General features: G+C 33.4%; 1 protein-coding gene across 5 annotated transcripts in view; it reads left to right on the top strand.

Annotated features, from left to right (window-relative positions):
* Positions 1-22211, top strand: part of LOC115214515 (gamma-aminobutyric acid type B receptor subunit 2-like) — a 1118481-nt gene that overhangs the window by 531487 nt on the left and 564783 nt on the right. For all 5 annotated transcript variants that reach the window (XR_005000211.1, XM_036505132.1, XM_036505133.1 and 2 more), the window contains one exon: positions 1590-1691. Coding sequence is in view for 3 of the 5 variants with exons in the window: in XM_036505132.1 (XP_036361025.1) it covers positions 1590-1691 (102 nt within the window). In the remaining 2 variants the exon portion in view is untranslated. The remainder of the gene's footprint in view (positions 1-1589; positions 1692-22211) is intronic.

Below are 22211 nucleotides of genomic sequence, written 5' to 3'. Positions count from 1 at the left end.
TTTTTTCATTCATACTTTAATTATTTTAAAATTATTATTTTTATATTTTAAAATATTGATTTTTTAGATTGGAAGTCCACCTGAAGATTGTCGATCAAGACAAGAAACGATTGTAGTGGCGGTTTTTTTGACTATTTATTAAAATTTTATGTATTGATTAAGTCTTTCCTTGTTTGTTTTGCAAAATAGTGGTTTTGTCTCTAATAATATTTTATAATATTTTACTATAAAATTGGATTTAATCCTAAATCTGATTTTTTTCCCTGTAAATTTGGATTTATTCCCTAATATTTATTATATATATATATATATAATATATATATATATATATATATATATATATATATATATATATATATGTATGTGTGTATTTATGTATGTAGAGAGTTATAATAGTATAAAATGCAATTATAATTAAGGGGGTAGAAGAGTCCATGCTTATGTTGAAATTAGACGCTAATTTTTATAGTACACACGCACGTGTTTAAATCGAGTGAGTAGGCTCACAGAAATTCGTAAAATTGTTAGCCTTTGATGGATCAATTTCTGGACTAATCTAATAACATTTCCTCATTAGGAAGGCATATTAAGGGAAATAAATGAGATATTATACATACCCATAGGGAAGCAAACGCAAAGCTACGATTACATATAGATACCATAAATACATCTGCATCGAATTTTGAGGTCAATATCATCGCTTTGGTCAGAGTAGTACGGAAGTGACTAGACTGTCCCGAAGTGTTTGGAAATTATTCAGTTATAATAGTCAAGGATAAAATCGTTAAATATTTTATCAGTGGCCAGCATATAATGTAGACCTTTATATACAATTATAATTAAAGGCATAGAAGTGAAAAAAGACACTAAATTTTCAAACCAGTTTTATGTCGAAACGTGTTGAAATGGAGGGAGTATGCTCAGAGATATTTATAAAATAGTTAGTCTTGGATTGATCAATTTCTGGATTAGACTAATAACTTTTTTTTCCTCAGCAGGCCTTACTGGGGGAAGTAAATGAGATACCTATATATATATATATATATATATATATACCCACAGGAAAGCAAACGCTTTATAGACACATATATGTGTGTTCGTGAGTGTGTGTATGTGTGTATCGATGTTGAAATAAGGTTAATAGATCAAATAGCCCATGGAAAATATATGTATATATGTATACATCAACATATTCGTATGTGTGTATATAAATTAAGCTTATGAAACAAGGAAAACTTGTATTTTAGAATAAGTTTTAATGTTCTGACACAATTTTAATCTTTAATACAGCGTTATATTGATTATATCAGGAAAAAATTGTATTTTGTTATATAGTTTTGAAATCATATTCTTACAATATACGTGATACCAATACAAGATTTCTTTGATTCTGGAAATTTAATCTAACGGGAATTTTCTATAAAATTTCTGAATATATGTACGTATTTTCTTTGTGTATGTGCTTTAAGAAGTTGTACAGATAGTTGTAGCTTACGTCACATAATATTTGTCGTTCTTGTTTGCGTCAAGCATTTTCTTATTTTTATATAGAAACTTCTTTAACGTTACGTCTATGTTTTTCATTGCAGTCGATCAACAGATTGGTCAGTTTACTTGAAAAGAACAACATTACTATTATAAAAGTACAGAGCTTTGCCGATGATGCTGATACAGCACTGCAAAATTTAAAGGTAATCACACTTTTTGCATTCAAATTCTTTTATGAATCACAATACACAAACACAAGAAGAAAAGGACAAACTCCAACATAGAACGTCTAGTGGTTTTCTTTTATTAGGAATGATAATACGCAAAAAATTGCGATTGTAATCATGAATCCCCATACACACAAATACGTATTCTCATACATTTATTATTATTATTATAATTATCATTATTGTTATTATCATCATCATCATCATCATCATCATCATAAACGAAGCCCAGTATAAACATCATTACTACTCATCTGATAAGGATATACTGAGCACATGCATCACAACAATATGTGCACGACATGTTGATCTCACATCAAGATAAACAGCGCGTGATCTTGCAGGTGGGGGACCAATTAGAATTTTCTTCAGGTCGAGTTGCCCATCATGCCCAAATGGTCCTTGAATAAGTCTTGTTTTTCGATGTTGAACTAAACACCCATGCTTCTACAGATGAATTATTCAAACTCCAAAGAATTCCTCTCAACATATAACTATGACGCTCCCCGATTACTTCTGCTCACGATCAGCAGAAATGCACATAGCGTCGGCCACCAGTGGACTTGCTCAACAGGTGTAGGTCAAACAACTACTATGATAGGAATTATTTCTGTTTTTAGGCTCCACATTCGAGTTACCTCTTTTTCCAGATCTTTGTATTTTCAAAGTCTCTCTGTTTCGTATAGAGAAACATAGTCATATGTTGGTATTGGTATAAGCATTTTCACTTGGTAATCACTGACAATTCTATCCGCCGTATTGGCCTTAATTTCTTTCTCTCTCTCTGTCTGTCTCTCTGTCTCTCTGTCTCTCTCTCTCTCTCTTATTAACATATCCCTGTGTATGGTTGCTTTCGCATTTTCTGTGATCTTTTCCGGTGTGTGCCTACACCATCTTTTTTTCTGTTGCTATTCTATAGTGTTAGCATAACTTTCAGTATATATAGATCTGAACTCTGTGAATACATTCCTTCTTAGCCAGGACTGAACAACCAGAGACAATATGATTTACTGTTTCATCTTCATCACAACATTCTGCACTTCCTTGTATTTCTTTTCGTTACCTGTTTCTTATGAGAAGTATTTGATCTTTTGCTACAATTAAAAATCCGCCAGTCTCTGCTTTGAGTCCCAAGCTTCTCAACTATTGTTGTGATTTTACTTTGTCTATTTCTGTTCTATTTAGCTTTATTAGCTTTGAGACCTAAGCGTCTCAAACATTGTTAAAATCTAGGACTCAAAGCTAATTAAGCTAATGTATTATTATTATTATTATTATTATTATTATTATTATTATTATTATTATTATTATTATTATTATTATTATTATTATTATCATTATTATTATCATTATTATTATCATTATTATTATCATTATTACTATTATTATTATTATCATCATCATCTTCATCATCAGTATATGAAAAGTTACAGCTTATTTTGCTGTTGTATGTTGGAAACTGTTAGCTGTTCACAGCCACCAGACTAAGGTACCAGTTGTCAATTGGTCATGCTTCAAGAACCCCGCGAAGAATTGTTGCAGTTTATAATGGATACACAGACCAAAAACATGTTGACAGAATTTGGGGTTTGCTCCACCTTCATATCAATTCTAATTTCGTTAACATATTTCTCGAAATTGGTTGTTAGTTCTCCGAATGCCTCTAAAACTGCTAGGATAACTATTACTCTCCTCATTGCCCACATTCTTGCAATTTTTCGTCTTTTAGTAATTTGCATTTTCCAGCTCCTTGTCACCTACGCGTGCATCCCCAGGTATGGCAACATCTATGACCTTAGTTTCCCTTTTTCTTTCATCTACCACAACAATGTCTGGTCTCTGAACATCGATTAGAGAGTCTCGTTGGATTGTAAAATCCCGCAGGTTCTTATATTCATTTTTCTCCTGACACATTCTGTTCCATTCATGACCGAAATCATTTCTCTGCTCTTCTTACAGTCTCCAGTGAACAAATTTATCCCCCTTTTTGTTGACCCTTTTTTGTCGTGTTTTGGACCAGATTGCCACAAACAGTACGTCAGATTCCTTCGTTTTTGCTGCCTCACATCCTACAAAGGGGCGTTTTACTGCACTTATCTATTTGGAACTTGATGTAATTAATTCTCAGAGTTTGTCCCTGGGTGCTGCACATCAGTGCCTCGGTGCTTCCATTAACATTACTTATCCTTCGCCATCTCCTTTAAGATTACTTATACTTGGCCATCTCCAAGTCTTGATCTTGTCTTTCTCTTCTATTTCTGAGGTGTTGTCTTGTCATTATTTTCCTTTTCTAATTGATTATTCTTTTTTTCTCTATTTTGTTTCTTAAAAGTTTCGGGTACATCACGTTTCCGGTAGGTATCTTCTAATTTCTAACAGCAACAAGCTAGAGTTTACTCTACTACTTGATGTACCATCTCAAACCGTTTTTCATGTTGACAACACAGTATTTGAATCCCGTGAGGCCTCTTCTTCCCTTTTTCCTAGGCACATACAGTCTATCAATTTCGCGTTTCAAGTGTAGTTCTGTGTTAATTGCCATCATTTTCCTGCTTTATTTATTCATTTCCTCAGCCTTTTTTTTCTTTGTCCACCTAAGAAAATCTGCACCGTACCGCATTAATGAAGCAGCCTATATGTTCACTGACTCCAGATTGTTTCTATTGAATCTGCGTCCCATTGTTAAATTGTTTCCGAAATATTCTCACTCTTCTTGATTTCCCCATACTTCAAAACTCCCAGATACATATATCCATTAGTCTCAAGATTTTTGATTTCCTCGCTGTTGAGTAGTTCTACACAATCAAACGACACTACCGTATTATTAATGTCGTTTTTGTATTTATCATTATTATTATTATTATTATTATTATTATTATTATTATTATTATTATTATTATTATCTTTCTAATATATTTGCAACATTTAACTCTTCACATCTTACCTGTAAAAGTGAATCTAAGTCATGTTGATAAGCATTAGCGCATGTACGTAGGTAATACCTGGGCAGAGAAGCTGTAACAAATAGTTTAGTAAAATTTAGGCTACATTTTTATAGAGATACACAAGACAAGAGCAAGGAAACTGGGAAATGAATCCGTAAATATTGACATCAAAACACATTAGTCTTTGTAGAGCACAGTATACTTAGAATATTTGATAAGGACAAATAGAAAGATGTTGAGGTACATCAGGCGGAAGAAGTGACAATTTCTTCTGGAACCTTTTAATTGCAAAATCTTCTGGAATATTTTAATTGCAAATTTGAATGGAAGCTTACAATACTAGTATTCCATTTTTCGCTGCCGTTCACCGATACACACAGACAAATACTATGTGGCCGGTAATATTTACATAGCTGTTGGCGCTTTCGAAATCCTGTCCATGTCTTTTACGGTTACGTTTGTAGATTGTGGCTCATAGCTGCGAATACAAATGAGAGATTTGAATTGTGGTAGAGTCCTCTTACGTTACTCCCGTTCCAGATTGTTCATTATGTAACAAGGAATGAATAAGATATTAATGTAGCACGTTGGCATGTTCTCCAGGGAAATGGCGACAAAACAACAAATGTGATAATATATTGTAGCTTTTAATGTGCATACAAAATGTAAACGTTGCAAAACAGATGTAATGCAAGTATGATAAGCTGCCAAAACGCTTTGGATTTACTGGATCGATTAAACTTTCTCCCTTTATACATAATACGAACAAGATCGTGTACAAGGGAAGTGGATAATTAAAGCGCGCAGAAAATATTACAAAATGCCTGGAAAATAAAGCGGTTGGTGTTTACAGGTATGGTCAAGGTAAACCGGGAAACGAACTCGATAGCATGAGAAAGGTGAATTAGAGTGGTGTTAACTGTCACAAGTTGCAGAATCCGACTGATACAATGTTGGGAATTCTAGTCCAGAGATAATACAGACTAGGAAATAATCGCTGAATGAACAAATACACCTGATCTTGTGTGTAACTGAATATATGAATGTTTGATTGTTGATTCGTTGCTTAAAACAAAAAGGAAAAGAAATGCAAAGACATGATGAGAGCCCAGCGAAAATAGAAACATTCATGCAGCAATTCTGCAGCGAAACACCACTAAAAGGAAACAGGGTATGTAAACGACTGGAAGGAATAGGATATGATGTAAAGGTGAATGTTTTTTATTCGATCACCATCAGTGTATGAGACTGCAGCTTATAAGTAAGGAGTCGTATAGAAGGTAAACTGCAGAAAGTTGAACGTTCTTATACTATCGGATTTATGCACTTGACACCTCGTGGTCGATATGAAGTTTGCAGATCAGGAATCTCTATCAATAAAATGGAATTTAAAACTAGCTATTGTTACGTCATGGATTTGATATGTGTAGGTGAATGAGTACGTTAAAAAGAAACAAAATAATTTATAAAAAGAGGAGGGGTCTTATGAAAATTCATGTTAATGCATGCAAAGAAAAGAATTTGTGCACATGAAAGATTCTTAATAGGTGAGTTTGCAAACACTGCTAAGATTTAAAATGCCCCCAAAATGGCTTCTAATGCTACAAAAAAAAGCCACACTGTCCACATACACAAAATCCCCTGTTGCAAAACTGGTGATGCAATGGAAAAATAACAGGTATATACAAAGTTGTTTGTAGAGAGTCTATAACAGTCCAGATACGCAAGTTTAGTATTTCGACGTGGTGTAGATGGTATCTGCTTTTAAGCCTTTGTCCGAGTGAGTAGGGTTCTATATTTTCAGTGGCTCGTCCATATATATCCGAACCGATTCTGTGACCGTAAGAGATCATAAATATTTGTGGTTTGCAGTATTTGGAAATGAAAGTTGTTTTGAGAATTTATAGGGAACTTGTTTATTCTGTATGCATATTTCAGTTGTATTTCTTCTTTATTTTATTCGATTGGTAGAGGCGCAATGGCCCAGTGGTTAGGGCAGCGGACTCGCGGTCATAAGATCGCGGTTTCGATTCCCGACCGGCCGTTGTAAGTGTTTATTGAGCGAAAACACCTAAAGCTCCACGAGGCTCCGGCAGGGGATGGTGGTGATACCTGCTGTACTCTTTCACCACAACTTTCTCTCACTCTTACTTCCTGTTTCTGTTGTACCTGTATTTCAAAGGGCCGTCCTTGTCACTCTCTGTGTCACGCTCAATATCCCCGAGAACTACGTTAAGGGTGCACGTGTCTGTGGAGTGCTCAGTCACTTACACGTTAATTTCACGAGCAGGCTGTTCCGTTGATTCGGATCAACCGGAACCTCATCGTCGTAACCGACGGAGTGCATCCATCCATTCGATTGGTGATGTCCATCGAAAGATCTCTATATGCAAGATGTCAGTCTGTTATCTTTCGAATGTTGCACCGTCAGACATTATATATGTTCCCATCCTAAAGAAAATAACACTTTATAATAGCGATACGCGGAATATAAATATCTGGAATGCGTAGTCATGATGCTCGCTTGCAAAGAAATCGGAGCGTATGAGTAGGGTAAGGATTTGTAAAAATGTCTAAAACATACTAGAAATAAAAATCAGATTCCTAACTCAGTGTTCTGGTTCTGTGAGGCTGTCCGGAGATCACTAAATCAGTGAAATATTATTTAGCGAAAGTGGACTGGAATCAATATATAAATAAATATGTATTTTCATACAATATCATATACTAGTTGTTCTCATCATCTTGTATATGTTCAAAGGTGTGTTCATATAATGACGAAAAATTCTTCTGACTGTGCGTTGGTAATACTTGAAGATTTGGAACATAGAAGATGCTGAGAAGAATTTCGTTAAATTCCCCACGTTGCAAATTCTTTTATTCCTTTTATTATTTTACTTGGTTCAGACATTTTGACTACGGCCATACTGGAGCACCGACTTTTATCGAACACATCGGCCTCAGGACTTATTCTATCGCTCTCTTTTGCCAAACTGTTAAGTTACGGGGACGTAACCACACGAACATCGCTAAAAGCGATGGTGGGGGGAAAGTCATATACACACAAATACATACACATATATACATACACATATATATATGCGTATACATATATATATATATACATTATATGTGTGTGTGTATCTGTATCTATATATATATATGTATATATATATATATACATATATATATATATATATGTATATATATATAAATAATTGCCGCACGCAATTCTGTTAGTGAATTGGTCTCGGTTTCGAAGCGACGAAAATATTTTGATATATTCAATTTAAATGTTGAAGTGAATTTAATGGATTTTAAATAAATACCTTCCACGGTGCAATTGCTTTTCGTTCATCACATGATCTCAAATCACGTCACACTTACTATGCAATTACATCTACGTAATGACGACCCGAGGCTACACTTGAAGGCACTTGCCCAAGGTACCATGCAGTGGGACGGGACCCGCAACCATGTGGCTGGGAAGCGAGCTTCTTACCACACATCCACTCCTGCGAATATGCAAATTATTTTGGAATTAATAGGAAATAGAGCAGAAAAAAGTTAGTTGAATGGATGAATGACAGCATAAAAATAAAACGAAAATTACTTTCAGAGAATTATTTAACGATAAGAAGCAGTCGATTGCGCATCTCTTTGAATAAAGTGACAGTATTCCATGTAAAACACGCGTTAACTCTGGCGTGTAAGTCCAATTCTTTAGTTTTATATAGCCACGGACAAAATAATCCAGGAAATCTGATTAGCGCCGGGTCGCTGAAAGTTTCTTTCTTCGATGTGCGACGCCGTTACTTGAAACACACCAGGCGATTCTGATTGACTGCTACATGTTGAAGAGGGCGTTCTGCTCTGACCATGCACATTAGGATTATAGCATTTGGCTCATAACTGGAAATCTAAATTGGATGCTTCGAAAACAGCCAAGAACAATCAAGATATATATATATATATATATAAAATAATTTTAAATTAAAAATTTAATAATTTAAACTTTAAATTTCATATTTTATATATATATTATATATTATATTAATTATATTTATTTTTTGTTTTTTATGTTTTGGTTTATGTCTATACATATATGAACGATTGTAATGGCCAAGATATGTATGAAAACAATATCTATCAGAGAGATTATAACCTCATTTTTTAAATTCTTACTACACTATTTACTCTTCTTATCCAAATTATGAAATAATTTAAACCTATTCAATACTGCCTCAAATAGCTACAGTCTTAAAAAAAACTGATATTAAAAGATTATAAGTTTCCAGTTCACTTTCAACGGTATTAACATTGACAAATGTCTATTATGAGCCTAAACGTAGTTGTTCCTTTCATTTGGAAATAAACAGCAGGTGACTCATCTTTGAATATACTATGCCATGTAGTAGTACCGGCTTTAGACTAATGAAGTTGTTTCTATAAATGCTGTACCCTTGCAAGTTTATAGATAACGGTATGTCAGTAGGAGGAATTTTATTTAGTAATTTACTAATTTGGTAGAAATTAGTCCTTAGGGTGAACGAATCTTTACCTGGATGCAATTTACTTATAATACCTGTGGTTTTTACTTGTTTAAACTGTGCCCTAGTGGTCAATCAATCTGTTTTCATTTATTCGATATTCTGCACTCACGCACACATTGATCTTCACCACAGACATTATTTTTTATCAAATAACGATTCACAATTAACAAAAATACAATTTGCTCTAAGATTCATTGCTTTCCTCTCAATTATCAAACATGAAATATGAAAATGCAATTATATGGTACAGATACATAAATCTTTCACAATGGATGTTTGTAATTGGAGTCAATTATGTAGTGAAGAAATATATAAAACGCACTAATACGAAAAATATGACATTGTTCAACAGTTATATATACCTGTAATTAAATGTGAACTTTCTAGTTTCCTTAATCTTATTTCAAGTAATATTACTTAGCGACTTCATATAATGTGATTGTGTTTTGCCTCACTAAATTAGGTATGTGTAGATAAATAAATGAATATATATATACGCCATGATAGTCCGTTAGCTACTACACACATATTTTTCTCTCCTTGTTTCTCTCCTTGTTTTCTGTGTCCCTTTCTGTAGAAGAGCGTAGGCTCGAAATGTAAGAGACTTTTTTCTATTCCTGAGCGTTATACTAATACATCTGTTTCTTTTGTACACCACCTGTCTCCGTGTTTGTGTTTTTCATAAACTCTCCCTATATATATATATTATGCATATATATATATATATATATATATATATGCATATATATATATATGTATATATATATATATATATATATATATATATATATATATATATATATATATATATATATATATAGTGAGAGAGAGAGAGAGACAGGGAGAGAGAAAGAGGGAGTGGCATCACCTGAAGACAAACGGCCACACAGTTTAAAGATAAGAGATTATTCAAAGATGTTTTGCATCGTAAAACATAGCATAGCAAAACAATATCTTATGAACTTAATTTTTTTTATTTTACAAACATCGCTTACTAATTTACTAATTACCGTTGACACACATCGTTTATTTCTTAGTAAAATACATTTTCGGTTTATTCTATTTATTATTATAATCTTAATTTTATTATCACTATCATTTATATACATTGAATTTTGTTATTGTTAATATCACAGTAAGTAGAATTAAGTAATATCGTAATATAATTTTTTTTTTCTTGTTTTTGTATCATTTAAAAAAATTTACGTCGCCCGAATCGTCAGAAAGGATTAGTGGTGAATCACAAACATGATATATCTGAGTGAATCCCCACACATCTGACAGTGCTTGATCACATTCCACCGGAGGTATCGCCGCCACTCAGCTGTTGATGAAAAATATTTAAGTATATAATAAGTCTAACGAATAATATTATGTAATGTCACATGAATGGAGACTCAGCAAATTCAAGCTGGTGTCCGGTGCAAAAACAAATGCTGCGATTTCCTTTTAAACCTAGTATTTTCCATCCTCATGTGTGTGTGTGTTTCCGCGAAGTGTGTTTGTGTGTGTGTGCATGTGTTTATATATATTGATATGGTTTTACAAAGTAAGTCAAAACCCTAGAGTTGCGCTCATTTGCACGTAACTTGCAGCCCTGGAATCAGTTTCCAACTGTCACCGATTAAATAATGGAGAATTTTCTTTTTTTTTTGTAATTCTCTTTCATTTCTTTTTATCTTCGCTTGTCTATTTTAAATGTCTGTATCCAAATACTTGTTTACCAGGAAAATAATTCTTACTAATTCTAAATTTGTACTTGGTATTTTCTACTTCAAAGAAAGACACAGAAAAATATTTTCTTTTGGCTACTGTAATGGTTTGGTTGAAATTGTTTTCGAGATATCGCAATATACTCAAAAATACATTTTGAGCTCGTCTCTATGAATTAGACAGAAATTATTTTCTATTATATATTTCTGTTATGGATTTCTGATCTAAATTTCTGCAATAAATTTCTACACCATTTTATATTTCGAAGTTACGTTTTAATTCATGTTAAAGAAAAATTATAGTATTTGTTCAGAAATGCTATATTTCAAATTACACAGGAGATTTGGGTATGCTGTTTTCATTCGGTGTAAATCTAAAAGAGAATTTTAGTGATATAATTGATTATTATAGTGCCCTGGCAAAAATATGATACAGGGGTTGATATTAAAAATACCGACTTCGTTTCATTAGCTTTTTTACAGGAATAGAGCTGTCTAGTTCTATATTTAAGAGATGAGAAATTATGTACATTATTTACATTATTTACATTTGACGGATTCTTGTCCTCATCTTGCTTGTCGTCAAAGCAACGGTTCGGGTGATATACCCTCCAGCCTTCATCATGTGCCTTACTGAAATTTCGAACCTGGATTCTCATTCTTAAAGTATTTTTCGATGTTATTATTGTAATTATTCATGTCACTGTCTGGAATCGAACTCGGAATCTCGGTGTTGGTAGTCGGTGCTCTGAACAACAACGCCATATGCTCGTGGGTGTAGTGGCTAAGAGCGTGGGCTACTAACCCCAAGATACCGAGTTCGATTCCAAGAAGTGACATATACAGCTGTGTGACAAGTATAATATTACACGAATATTATATAAGATATAATATTCGTGTAAAAATTCTAAAAATTAATGCGATATATTATGACGAATTTCAATATCATAGAAAAGAAAACAGCTAACTATTGTCGCATCTAAATGTCATCCCTCCTAAGATTAATGAAAAGTTCCCATTTTAATTTTCTCAATCCAGTTAACCCCCCCTACTTTACCGTATGCGCGTCATTTGCAATAGCAACATGAAAATGGTTTTACTATAAGCTATATACCATGCGTGTCATTTGTAATTTTCTTTTTATTTAGACGTAAAATTCACTTGTATTTTAGATAATGCTAATTACGTAAATTATTTTGCTTTTTCCTACTTTTCGTATTTCCGAGAGGATATGCGCTACAATTGTGAATTTACTTAAGTTTTAGTGAGGTGGATAGGCTTTGCTCACATCCGTTTAGAAGGTCTCAGAAAATGGATAAAGAGAAGGATCATGGTAATAATCCCCAAACGAGAGACATTGCCTTGTACAACTTGTGTTAATGTAGCAGTAGGACGGGTGCCGAAATGCTCCCGGTTTTCTGTAAACAAAAACAGAGGCGAATCGGTTAATAATGATTTCATTCAACATATTCCACTTTGAGATTCACACACTTATTGCAGCGGCCCTTCTGTTTTCTTAAGCTCTATAAAAGAAATCGAAAATTTAAGCCTGTAACCACACTTTTCACGACACCCTTAAAGCCGGGAACTTTTCAGCACTCCCTTCAATTAAAACGAGCAGGGCTGCTAAACGGGAAATGAAGTAAAGTCCACCAAATCTGTAGATCGTGTTCGGATTTCAATTCCCCAACATGCTTATTTCTGACAACCCTCTGATCGGTACACATTAATTGTTCACTAAATGTTCAAAAACAAAGTTGACCTCGGCGGTATATGAATATTGAGTATAGGAAGGCGGAGCTAATAACTCAAATCACACGCACACATGAGCGCATGCGTACGCACGCACACACACACACATGTTAACGCTTTCGGATGATTAGCGGAAAAGAGGGAGAAAGGAAAGACGGAGAGACAGAAAAAGAAGGAGAGAGAAGCGCCCATGTCGTGAAGTGGGGGAACGTAATATTTATTTCGTTAAAAAAGTTTGTTGAATGTAGTGAGGATATAGTGGAGGAGAGTTCAAAATGTAACATTAGCAGAGGGATGATGTTCCGATGGTGAGTCAAAGAAATGCACAGAGAGAGAGAGAGAGAGAGGAGAGGAAGGAAAGAAAGTAGGAAAGAGAGATAATGATGGTGGAAGTGATACTGGAGGTGGTGGTGGTGCCTGGGTAGTGAAAAGTGTAATTAAATAATTTGACTAACAATTTTTTATATCATTTCTCACGTATGATGTAACATGAAATTATCCGTCTATATAAGTCTCAAAGTGTTGACTACCTTGTGTTATGTTTCGACGTCGCCTGATGGAAGATGCAAAGGGTGGGTTTCAACATTTTCAAATTCATGATTCTAGAAATATTATGCCGATGAAAGAAATGAATTTTTATAATTATAGTCCCGAAACGCGTACATAAGTAATCGTAGACTGTTTGATTTCGTTATTTTTTCTTCTTTTTGCCTATGTGAGTTACAAATATTGTTATCTGTGGTGTCATATTTGTAGTTAAAAGAATTAGCTGTCTTTTGGCTGCTATTTCTAAAGTTTCGGTATGTGGTGAAGCAACTTGTTGCTAAACTCTTAATTATATATATACACACACACACACACACATATATATATATATATATATATATATATATATATATATATATGTGAGGAATAATTATAGCGATACAGAATATGGTGATTTCTTCAATCTCAAGAATTATTTCCTCTTTTCCTTTTTATTTCCTTTTTCCTTTTTACAAATATATACTCCGTATTTTTACGATTTAAACGACCTAAACGGGTTTCTACTGCGCAAAGTAAGGAAGTTACACACGTAATTGTTTGTTAGTAAAGGTTAAGCGGGAGGTAGTGAGGAGTTGTTTCGAAACTGAAATCTGATCTGCTTGTAAGCTTGTGCAGCAGTATATATAAATGCACAATTATTATACTGGTTTATAGTCTTATTTCATAATCGATTCCTTTAAATATTATCTCAGTAATTTCTCATTTTATGCTCGAAATAACATGAAATGAGATAGCATCTCTAAGAATGACTGGTGCCAGTTCGTTTATATTTCAGAAAATATAAAATTTATATGTGCATATTTAAGTCATTAACTTGAAAATTGTTAATATTGTAAAATATTTTTAAAATCATAATACATATTCCAAAATGGTTCCTGGAAACTATCCGCTGTAAAAGCATGTGTATAAATTGGGATTAATTATATGGTCTAGATCATTATTCAGACGTGTATATGAGTTATATTTTCTCATCCTTTTCCTGTCGTTTATAACTTTGTTGCTTCGTGGTAAATTGATGAATCAAACTTGATGGAAATTATTCCCAAATATTTTCTACAGAAAGTGAGGTTTATATTAGCACAACATTATAACCTTCGATGCAGATTGACTTAATGAATATTTATAAATTCGGGTTTAAAATGTAAATGCTAAGGTAATGATAGTTGCATCACTAGCATTTCACAATTATGAGGAAATGAAAATATAGTTGATATCTAATACATATATGACCAAAATAGGCACCAGATTGCAATTATCATAACGTCATGCATTTAAATCCTGTCATTTTAGCATGAGTGCATGGAAGAGAATGATAATTTGAATAAATGAAAGAGTTGGTCAAAACGGAAATAACAGTCACTCACTTTATTTTATACTAATCAGTTGGAGAGATCGCGAAGATGAGACGCAAATAAGATAGCTAGCGGAGGCAGGCTTTGGTCTATTTCAGTTACACCGAATATTATGTCTTTATTTCAAAATATATTTTATGGAATTAAAATTAAGGCTTCTTTTATAATTTGCATCTCAATCGAAGCTATGTACAAAATGGTCACATCCTCAATGAAAAAGAAAAGCATTCTAACGTCATCGCTTGATTTTAATTACATGCAGTGTTACATCGTACGGCTTCTGTAATATGTTTAATATTACGAAGCCCAAATCAAGCAGACAGAATGCAGTACCACTTAACCACAGAGCAATCTAATGGTAAGCTAACATGTTTCTTCTACTAACTTCATTTAAAACTGAAAACTAATGATATTATCCATAAACAGTTCGCTGTTCGAAATAATGATTAGGAATAAGAATCAGTAATTGCTTAATCCTTAATTATAATTCATTTTAATTGATATTAGAGCTAACCAAATTCTATTTTCACAAGAAGGAATATATTTAAATTTACTATCTATGAGATCAAAATAAACTTCGTTAACATTAAGCTATGCTAAAGAAAATGTTTCCAATGTTATTGCTTTTTATTAGTATATATTGTTCATGATAATGAAACTGAATCACATAATCATCAGCGTATATATAAGCAAAATCTTTTCGAGCTGATCGGATTGATTATATCAACTATGTAAAGACGTCACGCTTCTAACTCTGATTTCTCCACTTTGTTAAAATTTTCTTACAGCATTTAAACTACTCACTTTAGTGACCTGAAAATCTAAATTTCTTTAATTTGCGCACTGCATCAACCAGATAATAAACGGAAAAGTAATATGTAAGCACCAGAATATACTCCAACGAGCAATAAAACAATGAAATACAAACATGAAAAGAAAGAGACATTTGTGCTAACAAGTTACCAGCAGGCAGCCCCTTTTCTAGTGCTATACAATCACCGTAATAACCGAAAATATAATCGAAAATATATTCCTAGGTATAGTGTTTAGATAAAAGGAATGTTCTCGTCTGCGACACAATTGACTATAGATCACTCAAATAACAGTTGATCTTTAGATGAACAACGACGATTAAAGCACTATGGCATTTAACTAAGCACTCGTCGGTATTGCAATCACAACTTTGTGTTATCAGTCCTTTCATAATTTACATCACCCACCAGGTTTTGCAGATAGTGTCGGGTAGAAGCAGAATGAACATTGAACAATAGTTTATCCTTTTGATATAGTTTATTATAGCACAATTATCATCGATTATTTCCTGAGACTTGTGTGTAAATAATATAATATATCTCATTGATGCATATGATGCTAGAAAGTTCATCGATATATTGAAAGTGCTCTTGGTACAGACTATATTAGTCATGATTACATGGTCTGTTAGTTACTTAATTGTAATTATCAATTAAAATGCCGGTATATATTGTTCCTATAGTAATCTTAAAGTGTAATTGTAGCATGTTTATAATAAATGTCGAACAGACGCAGGAGACATGGTTCCGGGTTAATTCCCGCTGCATGGCACCTTGGGCAAGTGTCTCCTACTATAGCTTGGGGCCGGCCAAAGTCTTATGAGTGGATTTGGTAGACGGAGGCTGAAAGAAACCCGCCGTATATACGCGTATATATATATATATATATATATATAATATATATATATATATATTATATATATATATATATATATATATATGTGTGTGTGTGTGTGTGTGTGTGTGTGTGTGTTTGTATATATGTTTGTGTGTCTGTGTTTGCCCCCACCCCAAAAATCACTTGATAACCGATGGTGGTGTGTTTAAATCCGCGTAAGTCTGCGGTTAGGAGAAATAGACCAATATAATAAGTACTAGGCTTCCAAAGAATAAATGGCAGTATAATTAAAATGAACTTTCATTTATTGTGTAGTACTCGATTAACAATAACCGCTTTACATGTCTTTATGCATGCTTCACTAAAAACATACCATCACAGTTTTAAGCAAGTGATCGAATAAGATTATCGAGTATGAGGTAAGCAAAATTGGAATAAATGAGAGTGATTCATTTGCTAGCTTGATTTTATTGTAACCAACGTTATAAATTTAGATTGCTGGCTAAGTATAATACGAGGTGTTTGAAGAATATATTTGCTAATATAATGTCACGTTCCTTCCATATTTGTGTGGATAACAAAATTTGAATACCTTCTCCTGGATATTTAGAGTCTTTAATAATACGGAGATGGTGAATACCCGTAAATACTTCGATTGCAGGTTATTTAGACCTTGCCGATTACAGAATGAATGCTTGCTGTCTAATTAAATCATCTATCTTTTCCTTTTGCTTTGGTCTGTGCGATTTCTTCCATGAATTTTGCTAAAGATTTAATATCCACATGGCCAACAAAGCAGATGTGACTTTCTCAGCTCAAATGTGCTACACTGTGCAAGATATCCGGCAATCCATGTACTACTAGTATGTTTAGTACTTTGACTGTCATGGGACGATAATAGTATATAAACAAGATAATATATATCTGCCTCTGCTTCAACCTCTCGGAAATTTGGACTATCATATGCATGTGTGTGTAAGTGTGTGAATGTATGCGTGTATGTATGTATGTATGTATGTATGTTTATTTGTATGTCATTATTCGGTTTATTTCAAGAATTCTTGTCAATAGGGAGAGAGCCGGTTCATAACCTAGACTCATGGCTCCTTCATTGAAATCTCAACAGCAACGACGGGGTATTTTTGAATGTATATGCAGTATTTGGAGTCAGTGTACATGCAGATTTGTATATAATGTTTTATGTATATTTTGTCATGCATATAGTTGCCTGCTTAGACATGCGCATATATATGGAAATGATAACCTTCATGAAGGTTTTACAGATTTTTACTGTTCCGGTGATGGCTTGTGGCTGTAGTCTTGGAAATAAGTTTCAAGAAGGCCAATTTCCCAAGATTGGTATGTTGCCAGTACCGCCAAATTACAGGTATAAACCAGAACTTGTAATCTGGGTAGAGTACATATAAGTATAGACTCACATACACACACACACACACACACACACACATAGACACACACACACACATAGACACACATATATATATGTACATATATGTGTATGTATATATTTATTCAGTGATTATATAATGATTATATATGGTGGGAGGTCATTCATATACACATGTTTTTGTAGAATCTTCGAAGGATTAAACATAGTTCGATAAAATGTTTGAATTTTATAATACTTTAGCCTTTTACAGATGTTAAACGAAATCAGATTTTTTACATAACCAAGCTGGAAAGGTCATATGACTCAAGTGTATTGACTAATGATGTAGGCAGCTGCTATTTTCTAGGTTACAATACTCTCCTCATATTGTATGTGGAAGCTACATTTGAAGTATAAAGTGAATCAAATTTTAAATGACATATTGTCCAACTCAATTTATTTTTCCGCTTTATCATTCGTCTCCTCCATTACTTCAGTTATTTTCTAAACTTGATTTTTGTTGCCATCTTTCCATTTGATGCTACTAGTTTGTCTTTCATTTTCTTTTCGACATTTGAAATATTTGCTACTGTGCTTTGTCATTAAAATGCAATTTTCAATATCGAAGAAAATCTTAAATATTCATATCTACCAAATCCAGTAATTAATGAGAATAATTACTTGGGTCGAAGGGAAAACCCAATTCATTATAACTAATATATATATATATATATATATATAATATATATATATATGTGTGTGTGTGTGTGTGTTGTGTGTGTGTGTGTGTGTGTGTATGTGTGTGCGTGTGTGTGTGTGTGTGTGTGTGTATGCATGTATATATGTGAGTTTGCGTTTGTTAGTTCGTGTGTGTTCAGGAATATTGAAAATATAAAAAGACGACGTATATATACCCAAACACAACTTATGCGCTACTATATATACGTGTTCTTACATATAGGAATACAATAATATAACTTTTGCATGTAAGCATACACACACACGCATAAACAAACATACACATACACACACGCACAGACGCACATATACACACACATCGTACTTCTAATTGGTTCCATTAGTGAACTGGAAAATTACTCAGCCAAAACTTTGGGTATTTTAATGAAATTGATTTTAGTCAACGTCCCCAGCACTTATATTTAAAGCATAGTATATATTTCATCTCTCTCTAATGCTGAACCACATGGGCTCTGGAACGTAAATCAATCAACGTCGGTTCTCAAAGGTAATGCCGTTTTGTTTATATTCGATGTTGGTACTTATAGTAAACAGGGGTATATTAGACAAATATTTCGATCCAACTGCTTGCTCTTTGATTTTCAGACAGCGTATATCATTTTAAAGCTGCTGACGCCGCTGGAGTTAATGGTACAGTCCAGGTGACGAAACAATAATGGTAGTAGCTAGGCAGCTGATGATGGGAAAGCATGTTTCATATTACTGTAAATATTTAATATATTGGGCTATCGTTATTTTGAGTACTTCATTTTCGTACTTTTGGTAATTAAATTATATTGATTTCGTGGGTAATCTTATTAGGCTGGGATATTAATCAACGCTTAATAGTTTTGGAAGATTCTGTAGCACACACGCACAGATATCCTCCACATTTGTATACTTATACCGAATTACTTAGAAGCCTTTGGTCGGTCGGTACTATTATAGAAGACACTCCTTCATGGTGCCGCACTGTGCGACTGAACCTGAAACCACGTAGATCCAAAGTAAGGTACTTAGAAACACAAACGTTCCTACACAAATATGAATGTATATATATATATATATGCAGATTGATAAGAGAAATTAAAATTTCCAGTATTGATACTAATACGTTTTGAATTCCCTTCACTTTTATGAATACAGACCAAATGTAATGTTCTAGGCGGGCCCCATCATAATATTTTGTTTTCAGTTTCAACCTATTACATATTTAATATTGTACATGTCCGTATAAGTTCAATTCTTTAACGTTTCTTTTCACCGAGACTCATTGGTACCTGAAACATTTTTTCGGGCAGATAACATATTATATAATTAGTCATTTATATCCCGAGTTCAAAAAAGGTGTAGTTGTTTTTGCTCGACATAATGAGAGCGGTCCATGAAATATTTGTTACCTGAAAGACATATCATATGCACCTAAAATGTAAAACGGGTTACACTTTCTTAAATCTGTATTGAAATTTATTCTCGTTTCGTGGTTTCATGTTGAAATATTTAAACCAAATAATAAGTAAATCAAAGCTAAATTGTGTAGCCTCCTGGCTGAGGTGTTTGAGATGCGTGGATTTCCCAGTTTATGAGCCAGCTGTCGTGTTGCATTATTTGCCATCTCATAACGCTGCAACCAGATCTGCTGAAAATGTGGACCAGGCGAGTACGTGTCAACCTCTCGTCTGTCTGTCTGATTGTCTGTCTTTTCCTCTCCCCCGCGCTCTCTCACTCTCTCTTTCCAGCTGACATATCTCGGTGTGCGTTCGAGTTACAAGAGATTGGAGAGAAGTTTATCTTTATCTGTTCGCGACTACATAGGCAACTAAAACATTAGTCATAACAATACATATCTAGACATATTTGCTCAAAGCTATCGCTTGGCTTTAGATCAATGAAGCAGGTATTTCGTTCGATTAACTTATTGAAAAATTTAAAAAAATCATGAATGCTTTATTTATTTGTTTCTTTGTTTGTTTCGCTCTTTATTTAATTTTGCTTGGAATGAATTTATCTAGCAGTGAGTCAAATTTAAGTAATTTGTCCCAAAGGAATATATATACATTTACCATTTTGTAGAACAATACCTGTATATTTCTCTCGATGACCATAAAAAAATAGCCATACTCAAAAATTCAACCGCCCGAATGACCATTCATATGAATAGGAAAAGTCGCGACACCAACGCGTTGACCTAATCAACCATCCTTATAGACATTCCCAGGTACTCGAATTTCCTCGCTTCACCCTCTGCTTAGGTATAAAAGGGCAATGCGAATAACATTGCTAAGGTCACGCGATTCCAGAAGATGCTACTTCACTATGATCATCAATAACATTCTTTCGTTATAGTCTGTCATATCAGAGCTAAGCGAGGGCTATAGAGCAACACGAATACAAAAAATGGGCAGAACATACAGGTTTTCACTTATGCAGAGTTCTATATTTTGGAATCTAAAATAAAATCCTTCGCTACGAGTAACCATAAGATATCTCTAAGGATATCGCATTTATATTAGGCTTTATGTTCCTCTATACAATATCAACAATGATGTGAGAATTAAACCAACATTTTATGTATCACTTTACACTATAATTATAATCAGATCATTCTTACAATCTCTGAATAAACTGTCACCATTCGTTTGGACATGTTCTGTTACAGAACGTAATAAGCAACGCAGAGAATAAAGATTTCAACTATAAAAGTCACACTGATGACAAAAAAAAGACAATGACGACAACAACGATATTTGTGATCCTCATAACTCATCGCCGCACGCATTTTGTATTAGCTTCTTATCGGCATTGTTGAAAGCCTTTTCAACGATTTATATCGTGTCCACATGACAATGGGTGAAGCAAATTACAATACTCTTTAAAAATAGATATACTTCCATTGACAAAACTATACTGTCGGCAATGAGCTGCATTGAGTGATATTGAGAAAATTCAAAGAACCTTTTGTGAGTTGACTTATGCTGATTCAAAGCGTACAGTATTTTACTTCAAGATATTTTGTTCCCAAACATATTTATGAATACAAATTTGGTGTGGAATATTCATTGATATTCAATTAGATTTGTTAACTGTCTTCTGATAATAAAGATCTGCGTACTATGAAACGATTATAACAATATTAATCCGGCCATGATGACACCTATGGCAACATTGATGTATAATATATTTTGATGAACATGGTACTTTCACTTCTAGGAATTATCATTGTATGCATACAACTTACTGGAATCTTATACAAATGGAAATGAAATAACACAAATTCAGTAGTATTAGTTATGGTTACTATTGAGTTGATGCTATAGAATTAGCATCATCGTTGCTACAAATTTCTGCATTCTCAATAGTAATTGTTAGAATTATTTTGTATATCCGATGGCATTAATCTCAGCGTCTGTATGAAATAAGCTAACTGAACACTATTCAATATATAGCAATGGATATGCAGTGTGAAAAATACGAACGTGTATAATGAAGATAATGGCTTGACGTTTTATTGTTGGTAACCATTTCTCTGTTACTCTTTTATATTTAACTCTAGAATTAAACAAATTAATTCCAAAAGGCATTATTAAAAAAAAAGTATTCGTTAGACTAAAAATGTAGATGAAGTATTATCGCATGTAGACAGAGCTCTTTCCTTGCAGTTAAATAATGTCTAGGAAAGAGAACTTCCTCATAGATCAGGCCATCAAAGAAAAAATAACGGTTTACAAAGATTGATAAATAGAAGAAAAGGAAACCTGAATCGACTTTGCAATATCCAATTGAAAGATATCATGCAAGATGATGGTAAAAAAAGTGTAATATAAAATGCTGCTCAATGTAGCAAAAGAACAAAGCAAT

Source organism: Octopus sinensis, linkage group LG7 (assembly GCF_006345805.1).
Source record: "Octopus sinensis linkage group LG7, ASM634580v1, whole genome shotgun sequence".
NCBI lineage: Eukaryota > Metazoa > Mollusca > Cephalopoda > Octopoda > Octopodidae > Octopus > Octopus sinensis.
Note: the sequence above shows the minus strand (reverse complement) of the source record. Positions and strands in the feature narration are given on the sequence as shown.